Source organism: Martes martes (genome assembly GCF_963455335.1).
Source record: "Martes martes genome assembly, chromosome: 12".
Lineage (NCBI taxonomy): Eukaryota > Metazoa > Chordata > Mammalia > Carnivora > Mustelidae > Martes > Martes martes.
Window position 1 is genome coordinate 15,586,814 of NC_137900.1, and position 19,422 is coordinate 15,606,235.

General features: G+C 42.5%; 1 protein-coding gene across 1 annotated transcript in view; it reads right to left on the reverse strand.

The window, feature by feature from the left end:
* Positions 1–19,422, reverse strand: part of TRPM6 (transient receptor potential cation channel subfamily M member 6) — a gene marked incomplete at its 5' end in the record, with an annotated part of 138,637 nt that overhangs the window by 28,994 nt on the left and 90,221 nt on the right. The window contains 5 exon segments of the mRNA XM_080820331.1: positions 419–542; positions 5,149–5,261; positions 5,923–7,043; positions 15,125–15,257; positions 18,884–19,077. Of these exon segments, the coding sequence (XP_080676457.1) occupies positions 419–542; positions 5,149–5,261; positions 5,923–7,043; positions 15,125–15,257; positions 18,884–19,077 (1,685 nt within the window).

A 19,422-nucleotide genomic window follows, 5' to 3' on the forward strand; every position in this document is an offset into this window, starting at 1 on the left:
AATGAATACTGTATGTCAATAGTAATAAATAACCAACCACAACTCATCCCACTGAGTTCTATGTAAGGGTTCATATCACGTTTCATGAACCTTAAGAATTTATAACAGGAGACAACCCCACTCCATACCTCGTACTAAATGAAAACTCCCTGAGCCAGATTTAACAACTCTGAATATGAAACTGACTGAACCTTAATTTTTCTGGATCCCAACAACTCTTCCATTAAATGAATGGAATAGTTTCCATAGTTTTCATAAAAATTAAAAATCAAAAAGAGTTATTTTTCTAAATGGATACTGCCACCCTCTCATTTCCCCATCTCCACTTGAAAGAACAGCAGGGACCACCAGCGGTCTGGGAGCACAATGAGGAAACTTTCCCAGACTTTTTGAGATCCAAAAGTAGATTGTTACATACTCATCTGACTGAATTTGGATACTGTGAGCCAGTTCTTGCTGCAGGTCTCTTCTTCTGAGATGTTACTTTCTCCTGGCTCTGAATCCAGCTGGTCATTTTGAGAGCAGGTGTCAACCTTTATGACCTGGAGAGAAAGACGATTGTTGGAACCCAGTGACATTAATCTGAAAACATTCTGAGTCATTGATGTGACTCACAGAGGTACTATGGTGAGTAGCAGTGGTTGTTAACATTGGCTGCACATTAGAATCAACTGGAAAGCTTTCAAAACTCCCATTAGTCAAACTGGCAGGACACAAGCACCCATGTGATTACTATTTGTGGTCATGACTGAGAACCAGAGTAGGGGGCAGCAGTCGTCAAACTTGACTGTGCAGCAGAATCACTCAAAGCTATGCTAAACCACAGACCACTGGGTCCCACCTCCAAGATCCATGATTCATTAGGTCTAGAGGGAGAAAGAATTTGAATGTCTAGTAAGTTCCCAAGTAATGCTATCACTGCTGATAGAAGACCATAATTTGAGAACCAGTGGCATAGAGCAAAAAAACATAGGCTTGGATCCAAAAAGAACTTGTATTGGAATTCTAGATCCATCACTTAGAAGCTACGTGAACTTGAGTAAATCATTTAATGTCTGTGAACCCCATTCCTTTTGTCATCAAAGTAACAGGTAGCCAACAATAATGGCTTCCATATGCACTAACCAGGGACAGAGAAGAAATGTGATAAATTGACAAAATATCAAGCAATAAACAAGTACAAGTTATTAGTACCTAACCCTAGTTTGACTTCTAGCTAATTTCTGGCCACTTTAACTACTGCAAAAAACAAATCCACTGAATTCATATTTCATAAGATTCCAGCAACTCCTATCATTTTCCCTGTAAAAGAGTCTTCTTTACAAGCTAAATCTCTCCCTGCAAAAGGTAATTTTACATAATTGTCTTAATACTTCTTTCTTTGCTTCTGCTTCTCATTCTAAAAAGAGCTGAGGTGTTTTTTTAAAATGCATCCAGATTACTATGCAGAAAAATGAAGCAGGGCATTAAGATCATGAAAGATGAAGCCCTATGGAATTACTAACTCAGATCTAAAGCTTCCTAATAATAAATTAAAAGATTCACTAAATGAAAATGTGAGCATAACATATTGGAATTTGTGGGATATAGCTAACACAATGATTAGAGGGAATTTCATAGCACTAAATGCCTATATTAGAAAAGACGACAGTCTCAAATCAATGACTAAAGCTTCTATCTTAACAAACTAGAAAAAAAAATAAAGCAAAATAAAACCAAAGTGAACAAAAGAAATAATGAAGAGCAGAAATCAATAAAACAGTATTCAGAGACAAATCAATAAAACCAGGAACTGGTTCTTTGAAAGATCAATAAAGCAGATAAGCCAGTAGCCAAACTAATCATGAAACAGAGAAATGCAAATATAGAATATTATGAATGAGAGAAGAGATGTCACTACAGACTCCATAGACAATAAGGGGATAAGAAAAGAGTATTATAAAAACTAGATGCCAATAAATTCAACAACTTAAATGAAACGGACAAATTCTTTGAAAAATACAAACAAAGCTCACTAAGATGAATCAGATAACCTGAATATTGTCCTGCATCTATTACAGAAATGAATTTATAGCTAAAAACTTTCCCAAAAAGGTAGTTTCATTGGTTAATTCTACCAAATAATAAGAATTGCAATGGTACCTGTTCTATACAAACTCACCTAGAAAACTGAAGAGGGAATACTTCCCAACTCAATCACTAAGCTCAGCATCACCCCGATACCAAAATCAGACAAAGACATTACAAGAGATCTACAGACAAATATTCCTCAAGAATACAGATGCAAGAAATCTTAATAAGATTTTAGCAAAATAAATATAGCATACAAAAAAGATAATACATCATGGTCAAGCAGATTTCATCCTAACCAGGCTGACTTAATATTCTAAACAGTACTTCTATATTATAAAATAAATTATTATAATTAATCATACTAACATAGTAAAAAGGAAAAACCATCTGATTGTATCAGGAAGTGCAGAAAGAGCATTTGACAAATGCTAACCCTTACTAATGACAAAAATTCTCAGAAACCAGGGGTAGAAGGGAAGTTCTTTAACTTGATAAAGGGCATCTACATAAAAAGCTACAGATAACATCGTATTTACTGGTAAAAGCCTAAATGCTTTCTCCTCCTAAGAGCAGAGAAAAGGAAGCATATCTGCTTTTGCCACTTTTATTCAATATTTTACTAGAGATTCTAGCCAGCGTAATAAGGCAAGAAAGATAAATAAAATACATGTGGATTTGAAAGATAAAAAGTAAATTTGAAAAGTGAAACTATTTTCGTGTGTAGATAACATGACCATTTATATAGAAAATTCTATAGAAGGAACAAGACCTACTCAAATAAATTAGCAGATTTAGTAAGGTTGTAGTATATAAAACCAATATTTTAGAAAAATATATTTCTATATATATATGAACACCTGGGTAGCTCAGTTGGTTAAGCATCCAACTCTTGGTTTCAGCACAGGTCATGACCTCAGGGTCATGGATCAAACTGTGTTGGGCTCTGTGCTCAGCAGGGAGTCTGCTCGAAGATTCTCTCCCCCTCTCTCTCAAATAAATAATCTTTAAAGATTTTATTTATTTGACAGACAGAGATCACAAGTAGGCAGAGAGGCAGGCAGAGAGAGAGGGGAAGCAGGCTTCCCGCGGAACAGAGAGCCCAATGTGGGGCTCGATCCCAGGACCCTGGGATCATGACCTGAGCTGAAGGCAGAGGCTTTAACCCACTGAGCCACCCAGGTGCCCTCGAATAAATAATCTTTAAAACATATTTATTTCTATCTACCACCAACAAATAATCAGAAATTAATTTTTTATAATTACATTTATAATAAAATAAAAAATATCAAATACTTAGGGAGTTTAAAACACGGGCAAGAACTGAACACTTTCTGGCACCTGGGTGGCTCAGATGGTTAAGCATCTGCCTGTATCTCAGCTCATGATCCCAGAGTCCTGGGATCAAGCCACATGTTAGGCTCCCTGCTCAGCAAGGAGTCTGCTTCTTCCTCTCCCTCTGCCTCTCTCCCCTGCTCAGGCTCTCTCTCTCTCTCTCTGTCTCAAATGAATAAGAAATCTTAAAAAAAAACAAAACTGTACACTGAAAACTACAAAATATTACTGAGCAAAATTGAGGAATATCTAAATAAATAGACATAGCATGTTCATGGATCAAAAAACTTACTGTTAAGATGCCAACTGTCCCCAAGCAATTCCACTCACCCCAGCAGGCTTCTCTGTAAAAACTGTCCAGCTGATTCTAAATATATGTGGAAATGCAAAGAAACTAGAATAGCCAAAAAAACAAGACAAAAAACAAAACAAAAAAAACCACCACTTTGAAAAGGAAGAAAAATTCTGGCAGAGCTACACCACATGATTTCAGTATTTAATATAAAATACAGTATTCAAGACAGTATGATATTATCATAAAGACAGACACGCAGATAAATGGAACAGAACAGATCCAGAAATAGATCCATCCATATTATGGATTCCATGGTCAATTAATTTTTGACAAAGATGTCAAGGCAACTCTATAGGAGAAAGACAACCTTTTTACCAGAAAATGGTAGGGAAAAAATTGGTATTTGTATTCAAGGAAGGAACGGAGGGAGGGAGGGAGGAAAGAAGGAACCAAGAAATAAAGGGGTGGGGGGAGAAAAAGGAAGAGAAGGAGAGACTTCAATCCTTACCTATCACCATCTACAAAAGTTAACTCAAAATGGGTATTAGACCTAAATATAACAGCAAAAACTATGAAGCATCTAGAAGAAAACATAAAAGAAAATCTCCGTGATCTTGGGTTTTGCAAATTTTCTTAAATAGGCTACAAAAAGGACAGACTTTAAAAAAAAAAGTGGACTTCATAAAAATAAAAAATGTATTCAATTCAAAGAGCATTTATGAAAAGTAAAAGGCCAGCCACCAAGAGAAAATATTTGCAAAACATATCCGACAATGGACTTAAATCTAGAAAAACTCTCACAACCTAATAAGACAACCCAATTTTTAAAAGTAGTCAAAATATTCAGACAGACTGGTCACCAAAAATGATATATGGGTGACCCAAGAAAGCACATAAATGATACCTCCCAGCACTAGCCATTCCAGAAATGCAAATGAGATCACCAGGACATCCCACTCCATACCCCCAGCCATGGCTAAAGTTAAAAAGACCCAGCATACTAAGGATTGGTGAGAACGTGGACCGCTGGAACGCTCACAAGCCACTCCTCATAAACTCGTGGGAATGTAAAATGGTACAGCCACTTTGAAAAGCAGTTTGGAAGTATCTTCTAAAATTAAACAAATACTTACCATATGACTCTGACATGCTTACTACTAAATATTTACCAAAGAGAAACTGAAACATATGTCCACACAAAGACTTATGCACAAATGTTCATAACAGCTTTGTTTGGAATAGCCCAAAACTGAAAATAACACAAGTGTCCTTGAACATGTGAGCTGATAAATGAGCTGTGGCAGATCCACTCTGATGACTCTTAAATTTATATCTGCACTCCTTCCGGTACAGGGCCGTTTTGTAGTGTGCCTGGCCCCTGACACTACAGAGAAACCGAGCTAAGATAGGCGACTACCTCAATTGCCAAGGACATAAAACACACTTACTGGCACCTGTAGTCCTTGTGTTTTCTTCTTTTTCTTTGACGACCTCTTGTCCTTGATCAGCATTTTTGTTTTGATCCATGCTGACTGCCCTATCTCTGAGGATCTTGAAAGATCTGTGAGGGAAAGGGTTAGCAGAAAAGGTTTAAGACTGCTCAGGGAGCCATTTCGTTCTACAGACAACTGAGAATGGGGAGAATGAGGACAGAGTCGAAGGTGGTCAGCTTTTTAAAATAATAGTAATGCACAGAATTTAGTAATTTAAGAGTCTTTTAAAAAATTTTTTTCAATCTTTTAATACATACACACTTAAAGATTATTTATGTATTTATGTATTTATTTATTTGACAGACAGGGATCACAAGTAGGCAGAGAGGCAGGCAGAGAGAGAGGGGGAAGTAGGCTCCCTGCCGAGCAGAGAGCCCGATGCGGGGCTCGATCCCAGGGCCCTGGGATCATGACCTGAGCCGAAGGCAGAGGCTTTAACCCACTGGGCCACCCAGGCGCCCCTAAAATTTTTATTAACATATAATGTATTATTCACTTCAGGGTACAGGTCTGTGATTCATCAGTCCTACACAATTCACAGCACTCCCCACAGCACATACCCTCCCCAATGTCCATCCCCCAGCCACCTTCTCCCTCCCCCCCTACCCCCTAGCAACCATCAGTTTGTTTCCTGAGATCAAGAGTCTCTTATGGTTTGTCTCCCTCCCCGGTCCCACCTTGTTTCATTTTTATTTTTTAAACAAACAAACAAAAATGTTCACTTCTTACTTTTAATCTTAGAGATCTTCAGTTTCTCCTCCTTGTGGAATCTCAAACTATGACTCCGAGTGAAGGGCCGATCTCTGCGGAAAGGACTGATCCAAAAGGACGTGTTTGGCTGCAGCCACCGTCCCGCGTCTGAGCAATCACTACTGTGGGCCAAGTTTGATGAGTGGTGAGAGAGGGATCTAGCTCGGATCTGCCTCTGGCCTTGACCACTCTCTGTAGAGTCGCTGTTACAAGTGGAGGCCAGGCAGGTCTGCCATTTTTTCCTGATGCTAAACACGCCAGTTTCATCACCTTCGGAAAACGCCCAGTTCACGTATCCACCTCCAGTTCCCATGCTGTCGCCTTGGGAAGGGAGGGAGGTCACTTTCATTGGCGGAGACGTGCAAATCAAAGTGGGCAGAACTTGCTCCCCCTTGTCTTGTCTGGCTGGCATTCGAGCGAATGACCCGTGCTGGGCCTCGGGTTTGGGCACGGAGTCCTGAGCTGAGACACCTGGGCTCGGCCAAGTCAGACGAACAGGGACCTCGCTCTGGGCCACCTGTTCGGTCGCCAGCACATCTGCACCAGCTTCCAAGTCCGTTTGTGCAGGAAAAGGAACTTGCTTGAGGTAAGAAGGGACCAGGAGAAACTGGCCATACTTTGGCTGTGCTTGCCTGTTAAGGGACACCCCAGAAGCCACGACAATGGTTCCTGTTTCTTGCTTTTCCTGCTCATCTCTTATATTCGAAGCCTCTCTCTGACTGTCTGTGATCTCGAGCAGGGGCCCCCTCTGCCCTGTCGGGGTGTGCTGGCTTCTGGCCAGACTCCGCAGCAAAGAAGGAGGCATGCTATAATACTGGTATTTCTTCTCCGCGGAGATCTCCATGCTGCCTGGAGCCCCGGCACAGATGACGTTGCTCCAGCTGTGTGGTAGTTTCCTGCACGTCGAATGCTTGCTGCTGGCCAGGAGAGCCTCATCCTCTTGTAAGGTGTCAACAGCAGAAAGGAATTTCAGGGTATCCACTGCCAGGGCAGAGAGGTCCTGTAGGTGTCCCACTTGGCTGTCCAAGGACAGTAGAGAGTCCTTTATAAAAGACACTTTTTCATTCATTTCTTTCATTTGGAAGTACATCTCTGTAACCCTAATGGTGAAGGGAGGAAGAAAACCAACGAGCACGTTAAGCCAGTGGGAACCTGCCTTGCTCTCTTCCCACCTTATTTCCACCCTTGGAAGGTTCCCTAGCCTCAGCTGCTTCCCCGAGTTGGGTGAGTCATCTTCTGTCTTCTCATCCCAGGCGATGTCACGTCCTCCCACAATTCCTCACTCCAGTGAGGAAACCCTATGCATCTACTTTCCTATAGCCCTTATTTCTCTCCAACATTTCAGAACCGTGTTTCCAGCTTCCTGCTAGTTCTCTCGCGAATATTCCATCCACCAGCCCTATTGTATTCATTAATGCATTCACTAATTTACATGACAAATATCCAAAAATCTCCTACTGACAAACACCATGTTATTTTGGATAGGGAAAGGAGATCTTGAGGAAGAAGCCAGAATGAGAGGAACAGAATTAATAATCAAATATGTGATTAGAAAAAAAATTTATAGATCTTAAAAAAAAAAAAATCCGAGTCTACAGTTCAAACAGGTTTCCCAAGCTTCACACAAAACCCATTTTAAGAGGGACGCCTGGGTGGCTCAGCTGGTTAAGCCGCTGCCTTTGGCTCAGGTCATGATCCCAGCGTCCTGGGATCGAGTCCCGCGTCGGGCTCCTTGCTCCGCGGGGAGCCTGCTTCTCCCTCTGCCACTCTGTCTGCCTGTGCTCGCTCTCTCGCTCTCTCTCTCTCTCTGACAAATAAATAAATAAAATCCTTAAAAAAAAAAAAACCCATTTTAAGAGTCCTACAATCCAAGAAAAGTCTGAGGCAAATTTTTACAATTATTTTGAATACTTTAACCCAATATTACGAAGTCCAGCCATTGATTTACGTAAAAGCAACACAAGATATTTTCAGCTATGAAAGTCAAAAGTTAAATGGCAAGTCGAATCCAATTAAATGTGATAACTGACTTAGAGACAGAGAGAAAGAATGAAGGAAATGTTGGTTAATATTATCTGTATATCTATAAATATCTCTATATGGGGATGGGTTTCGTTTTGTACCTCCCCTCAAAAGAGATATGTTGAAGTCCTAACCCCCTAGTACTCCTGGATGAGGACCTTATTTGGAAACATGGTCTTTACAGAGATAATCAAGTTAAAATGAGGTCATTGGGGTAGAAGCTAAGCCACTATGGCTAGTGTCCTTATAAAAGGCAAATGTGGACATCGGGAGAAGCCCACCCTACAACTTCAGTGATGCGTCCACAAGCCCAGGAACACCAGGGATTACCAGTACATGCCAGAAGCTAGAAAAGGCAAGGAAATATTCTCCACTACAGCCATCAGAGGAAGCATGGCCCTCCCAACTTTTTGATTTTGGACTTGTAACCTCCAGAACTCTGAGACAATAAATTTCTGTTGTTATAAGACACCAAATATTTGCTACGTCATTATAGCAGGAAAATAATACCGCTTTCTAAGCTTAACAAAATAATAAATTACAAAATATCTCATATTTGATTATACAAAAAGAAACTCATACCCATAAAAAATAAAATATTTTAAAATAAACTAAGTTAGAAATTATTCTAACAAATATGATGACGTGTTTGTATCCTTCAATAAATCAAAAGCTTTTACAAATTGTTGGGACACCTGGGTGGCGAAGTTGGTTAAGCAGCTGCCTTTGGCTCAGGTCATGATTTCAGGGTCCTGGGATGGAGCCAGACACTGGACTCCCTGCTCAGTGGGGAGCCTGCTTCTCCCTCTGCCCCTTCCCCCCACTTATGTACTCTCTCTCTAATAAATAAATAAAATCTTAAAAAAAAGTTTTTATAAATTGTTACAGAAAAAAATTACAAAGACTCCAAAGGATGTGAACAGACAATTAACAAAGATAAAACAAAAAAGGAAATATGGTAAAATATTCAACCCCATTAGGAATGCAGAGAAATGGAAATTAAAATTAGTTCATCTACATTGTAACAACATTTTTTTTTGCCTAGCAAATGATTAAAATAATTCAATGGCAACAAAGGTACACCACTGGGACATTCAATTAGGCAATGTACGCAAAGAGACTATGATTTCACTATGCTAAAATAGATATTCTTTACATTATGCAATATTAGGCAGTCATTAAAAATCATACTTACATTGTAGATAGCAATTTCCTTTGGCTACTTCTGATGGTAGGCATGGGGATGTGGATGTGTGTTATGTTCTGTATTATATACTTCAAAATTTGGTATAAAAACTTTGTAAGTCAAGAAACAACAAAAGTTAAAAATATGTTTATAAATAATGTTGAATTATTTGAAGAAATGTTTTTGATGTATAAGGGGGGAGGGGTGCAACATAAAAACTTGTATAATTTTTTTTTAAAGATTTTATTTATTTATTTTGAGAGGGAGAGAGTGGAAGGAGAGGCAGAGGGAGAGAGAATTGCAAACAGACTACACGGAGCGCAGAGTCCGACACGGGGCTCGATCTCACGACCCTGAGATCACTATTTGAGCCAAAATCAAGGGTCAGATGCTTTAACGACTGAGCCACCCAGGCACCCCCAAATCTGTATACTTTTAACTAAAAACATATGAAAGACTAAATGGGAAAAAGGAAATTTTCACAGTGTGCTCTGGCTTACATTTTTTCTTTCTTTTCTTTCCCTGTTCTATTCTTTTATTTGGATAAGTGAGTATTCTGGCCAAATTCTCAACAACAAAAATCTTTGATAGGCAGAACTCAAGTAAAGGATTAAAAAAAAAGGAAAAAAAAAAAACCAGCAAGGAAGGGAATCTCATCAACAGTTTCACAACTGACATGACTAGAGGCAGAAATTAAAAATGATCCCCAGTCTTAGGTGGGGCCTAGAGGAAGCAGGGATTGTACTCTAAAGCTTTAGCATTCGGCTGCAGCAAGCACTTCCCAAAACAATGTGCAACATCCCCTCCCTAGAATGTATCCCGAGTCACACGGATTGAGAAATCCTCCTCCTCTTTCTGGGAGCCTGGCAGACAGAAATCAAAGAACCAAAAGAGTGATACTTTCTGTGTTTATTATATGGGGGGTGGGACCCTCTCTTTCTTCCTTCCGCTATAGAATTCAACTTCTGTAACTAAGCACAGGCTTCATAAATGCTTCCTGACCTTCTGGAACCTGCAAAATGAGAATGAGCAGAGATGATGAAGGGAAGAGCACAAAATATATGTATATTCCCTTCCAAATATGCTTAATTAGAGCCTCTCCATTTAGTGCACTGTTTCATCTAATTCAAAAACAGAACAGTTTGAGCGGCAGTAATGGAGGCTCATTAAGTTCCATTAGCAGCAGCCGCATCCAACGGATACAATAGAAACCAGGAGCTATTCACAGCAACAGGTAACGTGCGACAATAGAGACCCGTTAGACAAATAACCTGGTCACCCTCACATCGGGTCTTCTTGCTTTCACAGGCATTTTTTTTTTTTCCTACAGCATTATGACCTGGGAAACATATTTTAATTATATTCCTCAAACCAACTCTATCAAGTTAATGTAGACTTTCAGTCATTCTGACATACAAAATCAATTCTTACAAGTTTAGGTTCCCCTGTGTGTGACTGGAGGGTGGAGCGTAGACCAGTACGGTTATTGTTTGACTGTGGGTCTTTGGAGGAGAGGTTTTAAAGTAAGATTGTAACAAGTATCCTTGTAATCATCATGATAATCACAATATTCACTGAGGGCTCACTCTGTGCCGGCCATGTTACAAAGGCTCTACCGTATTATTTTTATTTAATCCGTGTAACAACCCCATAATGGAGGCATTTCTATTACCCCTTTCATCAAAGAGGTTAGGTCGCATGGCCGGTCACAGGGCGGGGATGGAGTGAGGCCTCGAACCCAGACAGTCCACCTCCACATCCAGTGGCATTAACCCCCGCCCTCGGGCACCGGGCACCGCTGAACAGCTCAGCAGGGATCTCGGCAAAGCTCTCCCCGGGGACTGTCGAGGTGTGGGAAGTGCTAAATGAGTTAGACTAACGGTTCCCGTGCTGGGAGGTGCTCACAAATGTTCCTCAATAAGGTTTCACAGCAGAACAATGACAGGACCTGCTCCCATGATGACTCTACTGAGTCACAGTGTGACTTGTTTAAAAACGTAGCATTTTCCAGGGGCGCCCGGCTGGCTCAGCAGGTAGAGTGTGCCACTCTGGAGCTCAGAGTTCTATGTCCGAGCCCCACGTTGGGTGTAGAGATGGTTTTAAGAAAATCAAATGCAGCATTTCCCAAACATCACATGCTTAATATGGGAAAATACCCACCTAACATCTCACTCCACAGAACAGAGTCAGGGAAGTGCTGGCTTATATCGCTAGGGCCAAAAAGTAGCCTGGGTTCCCGAGAGAGGAAGACCTAAAACAGCCCGATGACTCCTCTTTCTCTAGTCTTACAACTGGCTTAATTCTGTAAGGATACAGGTGACCTCTTCCTCACGGGAGCGGACCATGCAAATCTCCTAACTCCTTTCCCTTCCTCTTCAGACTCGCCCAGCTGCCTCCAGGATCCCCCACGGCTCTGTTGTGAACCCCCCAGAGGCTAACCGTGTAAACGGAAGGCTGGGGAGGCCGCTCGAGCACGAGGGAAGACAGATGGATGATGTTCTGAAGAGTGAAATGAGGGCTTCGTCATCCAATTCTAGAGCCACGGACGCCTCCAGAATATTATGCAGAAGCTACATACCCATCTCCCTTCTACGCCTTCCTCTACCCAAAGGGAACCTAAAGAGGAATAGAACGATATACAAAGACTGATGGTGCTCGTCCTACGATCACCGACACCGTCGCTGTTACTGGATTACTTGTTTGTTCATGTCTAGTCCTCCAGGTTTCACAGCAGGTCCCTCTGACTCGGACCACGACGCTTCCTAGTCGTCCTTCTCCTCTTCTGATCAATTCGGGCTCCTCCTCCCCGGGAGCCCTTCTTCCTTGCTCTGTTACACAGGTCTTGGCACCCATCACTGTCCCACCCTCAGTCGGCTGAGTTTCCTCACCTTTCTTGCTTCCTGGGCCTCATCACTTCGTCCCTCGTGCCTGTCCTTTCTTACAAGGGTCAGACGACTCCCGAATCTCCTTGTCCAGTTCAGTCTTTGCCCCAGGACTTCATAGCCTCACATCCAAGACTCTAGAAATCTCTGGCTAAATGTGCAACAGGAGCCCCGAGATCAACAAAGCTAAAACTCATTGCTTGTCCCCTTCCCTGTGTCTTTTGCAATTTTTTTTTTTCTATCATGGCGACGCCCCTTTTCACCTAATTACCCCCGCTGCAGGTCGGACAGTCTTCCTGGAGTCCACCCTCTCCCGTGGCCGCATGTCCATCCCTAACTCCCCTCATGAACTGCCCCCCCCCTTTTTTGGAAGATTTTATTTATTTATTTCACAGACAGAGATCACAAGTCAGACAGAGATCACAAGTAGGCAGAGTGGCAGGCGGGGGTGGGGGGGAAGCAGGCTTCCCACCGAGCAGAAAGCCCAATGCGGGGCTCGATCCCAGGACCCTGGGACCATGACCTGATCCGAAGGCAGAGGCTTTAACCCACTGAGCCACCCAGGCACCCCTGAACTGCTCTTTCTAAACATGTCTTTACTCATCCCTTCTGTTATGGCCTGAATGTCAGTATCTCCCTGAAATTCCTATGTTGCCGTGCTAACCCCCAAAGGTGATGGGATTAGTAGGTGGAGCCCATTGGGAGGTGTATAGGTCTGGAGGACCCCTCATGAATGGGACTGGAGTCTTCATAAGAGACCCCAGGGAGCTCCCTCACCCCCTCCAGCACGTGGAGACACAAGGGAGGTCTGCAACCCAGAAGGGGGCTGTCACCCAACGAGGCTGCCATGCTGGTCTTGTATTTCCCAGCCTCCAGAACTTTGAGCAGTAGCTTTCTCCTACTCACAAGCCACCCAGCCTCTGGAACTTTGTTGTAACAGCCCCAGTGGACTAAGATACCTCCTTTCAAACCTACCATGGCTAGCTTGGCTGGTCCCTGGGACCCATCCTCCGGCTGCACTGATCCCTGCTATCTCCGCACTTCGAATTCCGACTCTTCACATCCACACTGTAACTGAAGGAATCTGCCTAGAACTTCAATCAGTCCGTCTCTGACACCTAAAACTCCTTCCTTCGTTTACAGCGTAAAAAGTAAGGGGCTCTCCGTGACCTCAGCCCCATTCATCATCTGGGGCAGGGAGGTCATCTCATCTTATGGATTTACTCCCCTTTTCTTAAGATTTGAAAGAAAAGATGTATTTAGAAAGAAATCACCCTCACAGTTTGTGAAGCCTGTTTTTACTTTCTTCGAACCCTTCCTATCGGTCAGCATTCCCTCACCTACGGCGTCTACATTACCTCAAATCATCCTCACGGCACCTCTAAGAGGAAGGTCTATTTCTGTGTGCCTCTCACAAGGAAGAGAACAAAGACCCAGAGCCAGCTTGCCCGAGTCCATGGAGCCAGTAAGAGGAGAAGCCGGTCTTCATCTGGCTCCATTAACTCCTATCTGGGCATGTGTCCTAGAAAACAGAGAGCCAGGCTGGCCCACAGGACTCAGTGAGCACATCTATGAAGGAGGCAGAATGTGCAGAAGAGGAAAAGGGGAGAGAAGCTCATCCAGCTCTGGCCTAAAGATATTATTTAAGGAAAATAGAATTTGTGCACCCACAAACCTTTGATTATTCTTCTCAATATAAAATTTGGTCTGAGATTCAATCGGCCGCCTAAATACATATTTACATAATATGGTAGCAACTGAAAAGCCCAGAAATAGGACTTATACCCACAGCAAGCCATTCAGAGAGTTCTTCATGTAACTCAGTTTTAAAGAACGCCATGTTTAAGGATTCACTGGCTATTCATTTGGACGTCAGAAAAAAACATAAGCATAATGAGGTTTAACAGCTTATAGTCAGGTCCCTGTATATTGGAAAATGAAGGAACGCGTTTAAGTTCTGTCAATTTGCTTCTGGTTACAAAAACAATTCTGTGTTTAAAAAAAGAAAAAAGCATATGATCACACTCAGTCTTCCATGTATCCACACAATGCCATGTATCCACAATTATCGGTAGAGCTACAGTGGTTTGATCTTACTGGTTTCTGAACACGTTCACTCTCTCCAATACATCTTCTCTTTCCTCACACCTCTGAATGGGCTCCCTGCACTGACCCCCCCACCCCCGCACCCACCAAAATCACGCACACCCAGAGGCACTGGCCCGATGATGCCTTGGCCTCAAGAACTGCGTGCCCACACCCTAGCTGCAGCCTCATGCACACTGGCCATCCTTTCTCCTGGCCCCTGCTTGCGGGGAGGAAGCCCACATTAAGCCCTCTCTTGGGGCAAACTTCTGCCCCGCCTCTCCTCCTGTAGTTTCTCCCTTTGCTGGTGAATCATCCCCAAGACCATAGACATTTGTTATACCCGCATGAAAACAAAATAAGAGAACTCACCGGTCCCCGTCTCCCCAGTGCAACCAGCACCCAGCACTCAAATTTCTCCAGTCCTACCTGCCATTGGTGGGCACACGGTGCTGCCTCCCGCATCTGCACTGGCTACCCCTGCAGCCAGGGGCGCCGCCGTCCCACCAGACGTCTCTGCCTGGCCGCCTCCCTCAAGTCTCTCCTCCTCCAACTTCTCAGTGGCCTTCCTACCCTAGGCTACCCTCCAAAGAGTCCAACCCAACCCCCAACTCTGGCAGACCCCCCCATTGTTTTCTATTCCCTTATGCAATTGATTTTTTCATCACTCCTTACCTGACATTAAATTACATCTTTTTATGTGTTTCTCTGGTATTATTTGTCCTCCATACCCCTCGCCCCTCTACCCGCACACACTAGAACACAAGTCCGAAGAAAGCAGGGACTCTCGTCTCCTATTTACCACTTATCTCCAGTGACTAGAAGGGCATCTGGAACGTAGTAGGTGCTCAATAAATATATATCCATTGCAGAAATATTATACTCTACCAGACAGAACTGTAGAGGACCCAAACCTCTGGGTTTTGAAAGTCCATTTTTCTACTTCTTCAGACATTCTAGTAGCAGAATCAGCTTTGGGGAACTGGGAAAACTACGTATCTTTCACCTTTCTGAGGTCACCCGGATTCGTTCCTCACAGCTATAATTCAGACTCTCCATCTTCTCGTGGAAGTATATCCCCACGCACTGCTCCTCGAAATCATGAAGTCTTTTCAGATCCTCCTCACTCAGGTAGAGTTCTGTGTAAACAAGCATGGTACATTTAAAAAAAAAACATTATTTGTCTTTTTTTTTTTTTTAAGATTTTATTTATTTGACAGAGATCACAAGTAGGCAGAGAGGCAGGCAGAGAGAGAGGTAGAAGCTCTCTGCTGAGCAGAGAGCCCGATGGGGGCTCGATCCCAGGACCCTGGGATCATGACCCAAGGCGAAGGCAGAGACTTTAACCCACTGAGCCACCCAGGTGCCCCCCACTATTTGTCTTTAATAGGAAGCTGATACGGAGTAGGAGTGGCTTTTCTTCTACTGCTGTTGAAAATCAATAAACTATTGCTTGTGTGAGAAAACGCTGCTGCCCTGTCATGCCCGATTCCTAATATTATGGAGAAGCGCTGTGCAGAAACAAACAAAAACACCAATTTGGCTCTTCCCTATTGTCTTATATACATGTGTGGGAATCTGAAGATGACTCATGTGGAACAGACATTTTCTGTCCAATATGCGCATAGGTTAGACCGTTTCTACACATTAACAAAACTTCACTATATTTATATGCACGTGGGGAAAGAATCTGATTGTCTTTTTTTCCTGCCAACTGTTTGGTAAGTAAACTGTAGGTTGAAATCAAGTCTGGTGAAGTCTAAATCTGTTAAATTAATCCAGCAAGTGTAAGAAAGTTTTGCTTTGTTACACTGAGTTTGTAGATACAGTCGATCCCTGAAACAACATGGGTTGGAACTCACTTATATGTGCTATGGTTTGTTTGGGGTTTTTTCCCAGTAAATACAGCACAGTACTATATTTTCTCTCCCTTATGATTTTAATAACCTTTTTCTTTTCTCTAGCTCACTTTGTTAAGTATCTTAGTATATAAAACAAATAATACCCAAAATATGTGTTAATTGACTGTTTTTATTATCAGTAAGGCTTCTGGTCAACAGTAGGCTATTAGTAGTTAAGTTTGAGGGGGGTCAAAAGTTATATACTGATTTTTGGCTGTGCAAAGGGCTGGCACCCCAACCCCCATGTTGCTTAAAGGCCAACTGCATAAGTTACTCTACTGGAAACAGAGGCATTATTGCCAGCCAACGGCTGAAGCTATCCACTTCCCTTGACACGATTATAATTAACTCACAAAGAGACACATCGTTTCAGGATATTGTGGAGCTCACACACATCAGTGTCAGCTCCAGTGGTCACATTCCATCTACTACCTTGGCCCTCACTCTGATCTAACGGAAAAATACATGAGCTCATGAGCAAGTTTATAATCCTTGAAAAATACATAAATGGTGCTGCAAAAAGGGTTTAAAATGCAGCATTCTCTTCCTTCAGTGGTTTTACTTAACTTCGGGAAAAACCCATAATGTTCCCTCAGACTTATTAGAAATCCAAACATCTATTTTCCAATAAAATTAGACAGAAATATTAATTTTAAATTGAAAAATAGGGCAAAGAGAAAACAATATTCAGCTATAAAAATCTGTCCACAACTCAAGGACATACTGTTTTCTGATTTTACGGTGTAGAAGAATCAGATACTGAAAAAAATTCAGTAACAATCCTCCACCCCACAACAAAGTCTGAATGCCTGTTTGCACTAAAGAATCTCTTGTAACGGAGAAACTTTGCCATAATCATGATTTGATCCTTCTATGGATTCCTGAAAGCTAACAACCCAAAGACCAGTTCCAGGGACAGGCGCCGCTATCGTCTGTGGCGCATTCCCGTGACTCTCCACCAGGTGGCACTGCTGCCCTGTATGCAAACGTCAATCTTCACTCACAGAGTGGAAGAAGTTTCACAAAAATTCAAGAATTTTCCAGAACTCTGGATGAACACTTGCCATCAGAAATTTACTTGAGTTCTATACCGGAATCATCCTGTAAGCCCAGATGAAAGAGAAGATGAAATCTGGCCAAATCCCAGCCAATCCCAGGATCTCTCACCTGGTTCACATGCTAATAACCTGTAGGAGTTCCACAGCCAGTGCCCCCGGGGGGGCTCTCGATGAGAAGCCTAAAAATTATAGTGTAATTATAAGCCTTTAAATTAACTTCAGTTATGTGGTGCCTGTGTGGCTCAATTAGTTAAGCGGCCAACTCTGGATTTCAGCTCAGGTCGCAATCTCAGGGTCACAGGAGAGAAAGCTGGGCACTGGGCTGCACGCTCAGTGCAGAGCCTGCTGCGGTTTCTCCTTCCCTTTGCTCACCCCTCCCCCTAACCCCGACTCTAAAATAAATACATAAATCTTTTTTAAAAATTAAGTCCAGTAGTACTTTGGCTTCCTCATCCAGGCTGAATGTTTGCAGGGGAGCTGGGGAGGGTGGAAAAGAAAAGTCAAACTCCAAAGTGACTCGAAAAGAGAGAAACACTTCACTGAGCCAGTTGCCGGGAGAAACCAAAGCATATCCAGCCTTCCAAGCTTGTAATAACACCCGCCCCCTAAGGGCCCCATGAAATGTCTAAACACTGCACACTCCCTTATCTGAAACTCCTGGAACTCCTGTGTTTTAGAATTAAGAGTTTTCCTGGTCTCATTTCAGAAAGGTAATACAGTGCATATGTCATAAGTGAAGTAAAATCCTGACCTGAGGCTAGGGCAGTAGCTAAAAGCCAACACATTGGGTTTTTTTGCAGCAGAATCAATGAATATTCACTCTACGAGGGATAAAGAGAATAAATGGCTTCTCATTAGTCCCATCTGCCTCCTTTGTCTCAATGACTCTCTAACTTAAGAGGAAAAAAGCTTTCTGCTTTCAGGAGTATTTTGGATGTAGGAATTGAGATAAGGTTTGTGGATCTGTGCATTTCCTCTATACGTAGGAATGACCTCGATCGAGATGGGCCTGGTACCAATTGTAAAATTGCTTGAGAGGAACTACAGTAGATCTGTGAAACCACAATAAGAAATGTTCTATAGTAACAATTAGCGTGAGAGTCATATTTGCAGAGAAGACATGGATAAGCAAAATAAACTAGGAGAATCTCAAAATATGCAGACCAAAGCACTAAGAAGAAGGAGGAGGTGGGGGGAGGAGGGAGGAGGAGAGGAGGGGGAAGGGGGGAGGAGAGGAGGGGGAAGGGGAGGAGAAAAGAAAAATAAGAATCCACATTTCTCCATCTTGAACTGAAAATATGAAGCAACCATCCAGAATCATCTCCATTCTCAACAGATTAGGAAGCAGAGAATCAGGACTCTGATTCGTAAGTGAACCAAGTCTGTCTTTCTAATTTCTCTCAGCCCACAAGACCTCCCGTGACTCCTCTCTGTTTGGATTCCCCCTTCGACAACAGGGAAATGAGTATGGGTCACTGCGAGTACTCCCCAGGAGTTACTCTGGATGACTTCCCAGGTGGAAAGAGAAAACACTGCTTTCCCAAGTGACATGGGGCCTTAAACATTCACGCAGAGATCCCATTCTTCCCTCTTCCTTTCTTTCGAAGTACTGGTTAATCTCCGCATAAGGTACCACAACTACATGATGAGATCAATGTATCTGCTGAGACCCGGGGTCTGGGCTGATATGCTATTGTGTGGGAAGGCCCAGAGACGTCCATCCCGTGCCCTGAACCCAACTTCATATTCTCACCTTGGATCTCCACTCTTTACCCTCTTCCCAGTGCCCCACAAATGAAAACGTACTTAATCCAACATCACCCTCTTCTTGGTCGTTTGGAGCTTGATGATGGCAAAGACGGCGAAGGAGGAGACCAATGTGGCTCAGCAGGATGAAAGGTGGGGGCAGCCATGGCTTCTGGTGGTAGGTCATGATGTAGCGATAGCGATTGTATTTCCACAGTTTATTGGAAATGGATTTCATATCTACATAGACGTTACTGTAAGTTTCAGGGAAGAGAGGGATAATGTTTTAATACAGAATCCTAAAATATAACAGATTCTTTCTCTATTTTCCAACTTTTATGATTGGCTCGCTCGACATTCCCAGCACTTAGTCAACAAAAATAATATCCATTGCCTTTGTGATTCTTCCTCTACCCAGACAAGATATATTAAGTACCTTCTACAATCAAATAGGCTAATCAGAATAATAAAAAGATAGAAATTACAATCAGAGAGAAAAATGCTAAAGTTTTAAATGCAAAACATAAAACTGCCCTCCGGAACTTATCACTAGTCTTGGTTCACCATCTCGTCTCAAATAAGCAGCTCTTTTCAGTCCA